Source organism: Saccostrea cucullata, unplaced genomic scaffold (assembly GCF_032062105.1).
Source record: "Saccostrea cucullata isolate Sc308-1 unplaced genomic scaffold, CSIRO_AGI_Scuc_v1 ctg156, whole genome shotgun sequence".
In the NCBI taxonomy this organism is placed as follows: Eukaryota; Metazoa; Mollusca; class Bivalvia; order Ostreida; family Ostreidae; genus Saccostrea; species Saccostrea cuccullata.
The window spans coordinates 254,516-262,595 of record NW_026930700.1 but is presented as its reverse complement, the minus strand read 5'-3'; the positions used below and the strand labels follow the sequence as shown (position 1 = coordinate 262,595).

Below are 8,080 nucleotides of genomic sequence, written 5' to 3'. Positions count from 1 at the left end.
TTAATACTGGTTGAAAGAGATGGTCAGACTGCTTGCAGCCATATTTATAATCACTGATGAATCAGCAAATACTAGTAATTAAGAAATCCAGAGGTTTGACAAATCTTTCTGCACGGCCTTATGTATTAAACAAAAAATAATTAATGACTTTAATTTTAGATGTCAGCACAGGGGGCAGCTTGTGATTCTCATTTAATTTTGTTAGATAACAGATGCTGAGAGAAACAGAAACTTCTAAAGTTAGGTCAAATTTATGACCCGCACTCCCTATCCCAAACATGCGTACACAAGAGGTCTTGACAGATTTACAATGTTATATTAATTACTCTTACTTCAAGAGAAATGCTTTCTCAGTTGTTGCTATAAATAAAATTTTGCCATAAAATTAGGTTTACATAGCTGTGATTTTGTTCTACACTAAGTGAGGGGGTGGGCCCCCCGCTGCCCCCTCCCCCTGTGACTACGCCTATGAAAGGGCTAAGGAACTTTCCTGCTATAACACAAGTAAAACATTTTGCTGAAATATCAGTAAAATTTGCGAGAAGGGAAATTAAACTAGAAAGGTTGCAATTTATTCCTCTCAGCTGCCGGTCACCATCTAAGAATCTTAACTAATTTGACCTAGTTAATTCTTCACAAGCGGCACGAATTCCTGTCACTGTTACAAATATTACAAAGCAGACGACCTCCAGCAGCCGACCAACTGATTTCCCGCACTTTCTCAAATTTCACCCATCCCACTGCAGGCTATAGGAGAGGCATCGTCATGGGTAAGGTCTTATATTTTTATGTGTCGATAACTACTGTGATTGGAATACACTTGTTAAAATATATGTATCTTTATGCATCTCTCATGACACATGTGTTGATATTTATATAAGCATTGTTTGGAGTTCCATCAAGCCAGTGTGGCCTGTCAGTTTGTAAAAGCTTAAGGAAATGCCACAGAGGGAATAGAGAATTTGAACTTTCAGGCCGCAGAAAACACTTTCAGTTGGAATGGGTTGGGTAGCAAACATTTTCAGTTTTGGGGCACTACCAAGCAAAATTTTCCAGTGAGAAAAAAGGTCATCAGATGTTTCATGAGGCCAAAAGAAAATATACTCTTGTTTCCTGTCCCCTGACCAAAAAAATTAGGGTAGGTAGGTAGGGAAAAAATTTTATTTTGAGAAAAAATTTTATTTTGAAAACTCAATGAATGCAGAACACATATGATGTAATAACAAGAAAATGATATGTTAACAGTTTACAAAGCAAGTTTGTTAATGGAGATTTATAAAGTAAAGGTATCCTGTAAAATTTTGGTCCAGCATTTGTTTAGTAAAAAAAAGTCATGAAAATGTAATAAAAACTTTTAGATGTTTCATGACTGTATTGTTGAAAGGCATAAAGTACTTTACATTTTCATTGTTTCTATAGATTACTATATATTGGTAAAATAACTGGGGCACGAAGGCGCCGTGCCCCCTTCCCAGTTTCTAGCTACACCCATGTCTTTCTATGCCCACTTAATCGAAGATTAGGGGTGTATAGTACTTGTATTTGCCTTGTTTGTCTGTCTGTTTGTCTGTCCGCAAAAAACTTTAAAGGTAGAATTTTTTTACCGGGTGGTAAATTCCAGGTGAGGGGGGGGGGGGGTATTTTGAACAGGTGTGAATGCCTATGGGGCTAGCAGTCTACCTGTAGCCGTTTGTCTCCTAATCCCTATACACAGGGAGTGATTTAATACACAATGATATACCCTGATGTCAAACTTTACCTATGTTGGGAATTTTGAGACAATTTTAAATTTGTAGTAAAAAAGCTTCTCAATTATCTATATTGATTTATTTTTGAATGTTTGAAAACACCCATACCCATTTAAAAAGAATTATTATGATCTACTATAAATTCAAATATGCAAACAAAGATTATTTTAGATGTTAGTGTATGTGTTAATTAAAAAAAAAAACAACTCATGTAACAACCATATTAGACTTAATTCCGTGGTGCTCGTTATCAATGACATTTCCACTTTACCTTTACCATTTAGCATTAAAATTAATATCGAAATTTCATTAGAAAAAAAAAGTTTTATGTACCAAAGGTTAAATTGTAAAAAAAAAAATGCATAATATTATTTTATTATAATCCTTTCAAATACTAAAGGTATATTTAATTCACATATTATCAATCTAAACATTTTCATAGTAATACAGTTTCTCTATACCATGCACGGTAAACATCAAAGGATCAAAAGTTAATTTGAAAGTCCACACGAGTCCTAAACAAGGTGAACATGGCTTTCCTTGGTTAATATAACCAAAATTCATTACATTATCAAGGTTCCGATTGCAAGTATATGCTAGAATATAGAAATACGTCCAAATTATGACTACCGAGATTGGTACAAATCTTACAAAATATATCTACACTTTCAGAGGAGATTATCAATCATAAATGATATGTGACATGTCTATCTACAAAGTTTGGATTCATTGAACTCACAGAATTAAGCCTAGCTCCTCTGACATGTTTGAACTGTTGAACATTTAAGTCCCTTTTAATATTCCCTCATTTTAATTAAATTGCTTATTACTCTTTTTCAGATCGATTTCCGCCTCACAAAGTTCTTATTTTAGAAAGTTCGTTCCGACAGTCGCCATATCCATCGGGCCAGGAAATACAAAGCTTAGCAGACCGTCTGAAGGAAAAAACTAAACGCATCAAGGTTAGTTTTTCTGTTGAATCGCAATGAAGTTGGTCACAGTCAAGGTCACAAGGTCACTGATCATGGTGTCATTTAAAAGAGCTTTATCAGTGGTGTATGCATACCAAATATGAAGTCTCTATCTTTTATGGTTCAAAAGTTATGGCGAAGGTTAAAGTTTTCAGGAAAAAAAAACTATTTTAGCATATAGGTCACAGTCAAGGTCACAAGGTCATTAACCTTGGGTCATTTGAAAGAGTATAATTAGTATAAAATTTGTCTGCAAACTTTAACCTTTGCCATAACTTTTGAACCATGAATGAAAGAGACTTCATATTTGGAATGCATACTTCACTACTCAAGTTCTTTCAAATGACTTTGTGACCTTGACTGTGACCTATATGCTAAAAATAGGTTTTTTAACTTTGTTGCCGCCGGGCGCATAGTGTTTCACAAACACACTTGTTTATTAATTTATTTATTTATATATATTTTTTTTTTGGGGGGGGGTCATGTTGTGTTTTGCAATGCCATTGTTTCTATTAAAATCAATGTGCGTTTTTGCGAAGGAATGCTTTTTAGCTCACCTGAGCCGAAGGCTCAAGTGAGCTTTTCTGACCTCAAGGTGGTATCACATTATGTCCGTCGTCCGTATCCGTCCGTCCGTCTGTCTGTCTGTCTGTCTGTCTGTAAACTTTTCACATTTTCGACTTCTTCTCAAGAACCACTGGGCCAATTTTGACCAAACTTGGTACAAAGCATCCTTGGGTAAAGGGGAATTTAAATTGTTAAAATGAAGGGACATATCCCCTCGCAAGGGGAGATAATCAAGAAAAGACAAAAATAGGGTGGGGTCATTAAAAAATCTTCTTCTCAAGAACCACTGGGCCAGTAAAGCTGAAACTTATGTGGAAGCATCCTGGGGTAGTGTAGATTCTAAATTGTTCAAATCATGACCCCCGGGGGAAGGGCGGGGCCACAATGGGGAATCAAAGTTTTATATAGAAATATATAGGAAAAATCTTTGAAAATCTTCTTCTCAAGAACCACTGGCCCAGAAAAGCTGAAACTTATATGGAAGCATCCTGGTATAATGTAGATTCTAAATTGTTCAAATCATGACCCCTGGGGGAAGGGCGGGGCCACAATGGGGAATCAAAGTTTTACATAGAAATATATAGGAAAAATCTTTGAAATCATCTTTTCAAGAACCACTGGGCCAGAAAAGCTGAAACTTATGTGGAAGCATCCTGGTATAATGTAGATTCTAAATTGTTCAAATAATGACCCCCGGGGGATGGGTGGGGCCACAATGGGGAATCAAAGTTTTATATAGAAATATATAGGAAAAATCTTTGAAAATCTTCTTCTCAAGAACCACTGGCCCAGAAAAGCTGAAACTTATGTGGAAGCATCCTGGTATAGTGTAGATTCTAAATTGTTTAAATCATGACCCCCAGGGGAAGGGCGGGGCCACAATGGGGTATCAAAGTTTTACATAGAAATATATAGGAAAAATCTTTGAAAATCTTCTTCTCAAGAACCACTGGGCCAGAAAAGCTGAAACTTATGTGGAAGCATCCTGGTATAATGTAGATTCTAAATTGTTCAAATAATGACCCCGGGGAAGGGCGGGGCCACAATGGGGAATCAAAGTTTTATATAGAAATATATAGGAAAAATCTTTGAAAATTTTCTTCTCAAGAACCACTGGGCCAGAAAAAGTGAAGCTTATGTGGAAGCATTCTGGGGTAGTGTAAATTCTAAATTGTAGGAATCATGACCCCCGGGGGAAGGGCGGGGCCATTATAGGGAATCAAAGTTTTACATAGAAATATACAGGAAAAATCTTTGAAAATCTTCTTCTCAGGAACCACTGGGCCAAAAAAGCTGAAACATATGTGCCCATGGAACACATGGGGTAGTGTAGTTTTCAAATATATATATATTATGATCAGTGGGGTAGGGTGGGGATGCATTATGTATAAGAAGGGTGAAATCTGGTAAAGAACAGAATGGTCAAAGCTTCTCAGGTGAGCGATGTGGCCCATGGGCCTCTTGTTTTGCGATGTCCTTGTTTTAGTTAATCTTTAACAAGAAAATAAAGAGAAATCTAATTTTGCAATCTTATTAGTCAGGGTCAAGTTCCAAGGTCACGAGAGGTCATTTGAAATGGTCTCATCACAGAAATGCACATATTGACTTAATAACATGTTTAAAGCCGTCATTCATAATTATGACCAAAGTTAAAGTGTTTGTCACAGACAGATATAAAAAAGTAAGAACAAAAAAAAAAAGAAGGTTCATGCACCTCTGATTATATTCTTTCTACTTTGTAGAACTGGTTTACAAACAGACGTACAAAAGCAAAGAGGATTCTTGCTAAAATTCACAACCAATCGGAAAAACGAGTTCATTTCAAATGTGTGCGTGGAAAATACATTTGGAAGGCGTCCAATACGGTCATTCATCCATCAAATACGTCACCTCTTATAGCACAAACGTCATCATACGATCTGTGTCAAACAACGTCTGACGTAATTGCGTCCAGCCAATCGTCTACATTACAAGAAAATAGCTCGACCAATCACATAATCAGTCCCGACCAAAGGATAACCAGAACCAAAAGCCCAAGATCATGTTTTTCCTGCGAATCCGAAAACAATATAGCCGCTGATCGGAAGGAACGGTATGCACGTGGTCGAAAAACGCTTCAGGAAAGAATGGAAAATCGGCAGTACGACGGGTTTGATTGTATAGCAGATTTAGAGTACCAGGAACTAATGCAGGAAATGGACACTCAGTGAGAGAAACATTAAAAATAAACACGGCGCTTAAAAAATAAAATTGTTAAACAAAAACAAGTTGTGTTTGTGAAAAACTGAGGCCCTCAATGAAAGTCAAACTCCAAGGTCAAGAGATGAAAATTATTCTTACCAAAAGAAAGACCTTGTCTCAATAATTATACTCTTACTGTGAAATATGAAAGCCCAAGCACCAACCATTCAAAAGTTTTGGCAAAGATTAAACTTTTTTAAACAAAGGTCAAACTCCAAGGTCTATGTAATAGTACTAAGGGAAGGCCTTATCAGTGAAATATGCATGTGAAATATAAAAGCCCCAGTACCTACTGATCAAAAGTTATGACCAGTTACTGTATCAAGTTTTTCAAAAGTCCGAGGTCAAGATCAAAAGGTCAATATTGTAGGTATCTAAACAAAGGTTGTACAAGAATTATATACTAGTAAAAGGCCATACTGTAAGATCTCATATCAGTTGACTCAAAACTAGGTCACAGCGACCTCCTTTTTGAATTTTGTAGGCATTAATCTTCAGTTTGATTTTGATGCATAATATCGTGGAATTTTGAAGTTTATGATCATCGAAACTTGTCAGTTACTGGATTATGAAACTTTGTCAACAAAAAATAGGTCCCCGTGCCCTTCTTTGTGAATGTTCTAGATAATCAATTTTGAAACATTTTAGGTCAAAATTTCAAATACTGTACATGTACTGAGAAATTTGGAAACACCTATGAAATATGAAAGCCTTAATTCTAGTACAATTCTCTCTCAAATGGCGAATATATTCTCATTGGTTAAGAAATTAATAACATCAGCAACTTTGTTGTTGACAACGATGAGACAACTTAAGCCCCACTCTTTGCCGTACGAAACGCTATCATTGGATCCTTGCTACACTCGTTGACATTCGCCCGAATTTCTATCCCATGTATATTTCAACAGTGAATGAAAGGCTGTGTAAATTTCAGACGCGAATTATGCAACGTCGAGAATGTCACGCCTTACTAAAAGTTCGAAGAAAACAGAGAATTGTACTAACTGTTCAAAAGTCATGACCAAGTGGGTCAAACTTAAAGGTCAAGGTAAAAAATATTTATAAATGTTGAAAGGTCTTGTCACATGAATACCCATGTGAAGTATGAAAGCCCTAGCACCAACTGTTCAAAAGTTATTGCCAAGTTTAAAGTTTGATATTTTTTGTAAAAGTGGGTCAAACTCTAAGGTCAAGAGGTGGTAACCGAAGAAAGGTGTTGTCACAAGGAATTTAACTGTGAAATATGAAAACCATAGCCCACAGATTCAGAAGTTGTAGACAAGGTTAAAATGTTAAAGTTTTTATGGCGGCGAGCTTTAGCTCGGCGCTCATCTAGCTATGGGGAAAATCTCTGACTGTTCACTGCTTTCTTCATGCGCCAAATAATATAATACTTGAACCAAAGCCTTCATGTTTCTGGCATAGGATAATATAAGCCAATTTTTTGCATTTATTCTATTTAAAAGCACATTCTGAATATGCATGTTAGTCATTTATTTCATTTTGAACTTGCTTGTCTGGTGTCAGACAGTACTAGATTTAGCCAAGGCTTGTGGGTCAAGTCTTTCAGTAGAATTATTGTGATAACTCATCTTGGAAGCTTAATTCATATTATTCTATCTTAACCATGGGGATTAATAGAACCATGCTAAACACCCAAACAAACCAAAGCATTGGACCTAATTATTATCTCATTATACATTACACGTTACATAACATTTGGCCATTCTGTTATGCATCAATATCATTCATCTACATCCAGTAAAGCTTTTCAGGTCAACGTTATAAGATTTTCTAGTACTAGTAGATGTTTATTTTCACTGCATACAGTCTTTCTGCCTTTAGAATTACACATATTCCTAACTTTGCAGACATTTAATTTAGTCACAGTTTAAAAATTTCAAGAGAAAAATGATGATAGTTGATAAACTTTTTCTGTGTTTATTAGAAAGATGTTATCTCATTTAACAAGTATATATATTACAATGTGTTTTAAAAAGAAATGCATTTATCATAATTCTCCAAACTGTTCACCAAATTATGTTTAGATTTGTAAAATGTGTGATGTAACTTTTTCTTTCAAAATTAATAAGCACTGGTTTTATCTAGTATCTGGGAAAAGGCAAATAAGAAGAAATTTCACGGGGAAGGGGTGCACAACCAAAAATTTCAAGGGGGGGGCACTAACTAGGAATTTTTTGATCAAGCAAATAAGTTAATATAAATATGTTATTGTTTACATGACATTTGGGACACAGGCATAAAGTAGCTATGTTTTCTATAGCATATAATTATATATCGGCAAAAATGGGGGGTTCCCTCGTCATGTTTCCTACGGCCATAAAAAAAACAAAATTACAAGTTAAATAAAGTATAAGTCTATGTAGAATAAATTCATCTCCAAGCTATATTTCATTTAGGTACAACTGGATTTAATTTTTTTTTATTATTATTATTAGCAGAATAATTTATTTCTGGACTCAGAATTATGTTGATCACACTGAATTCAACTTTTTTAAAGTTCTTCATATAATAATAAAATTTGCTCACGTC

At 35.4% G+C, this 8,080-nt stretch overlaps 1 protein-coding gene across 1 annotated transcript; it reads left to right on the top strand.

Annotated features, from left to right (window-relative positions):
- Positions 1–502: 502 nt before the first annotated feature.
- On the top strand, positions 503–5,549 carry LOC134229661 (POU domain, class 2, transcription factor 3-like). The gene is made up of 3 exons (XM_062711426.1): positions 503–770; positions 2,589–2,710; positions 5,029–5,549. Exons 1-3 carry the CDS (start codon positions 767–769, stop codon positions 5,494–5,496), a joined length of 594 nt encoding a protein of 197 aa, XP_062567410.1. The 5' UTR covers positions 503–766; the 3' UTR covers positions 5,497–5,549.
- The last annotated feature ends 2,531 nt before the right edge of the window (positions 5,550–8,080 follow it).

Bases quoted from the DNA above. Each gene is read 5' to 3' on its own strand.
- LOC134229661 (XM_062711426.1), top strand. The intron at 2,711-5,028 runs GTTAGTTTTTCT...TCTACTTTGTAG, and splicing joins AAAAAACTAAACGCATCAAG to AACTGGTTTACAAACAGACG.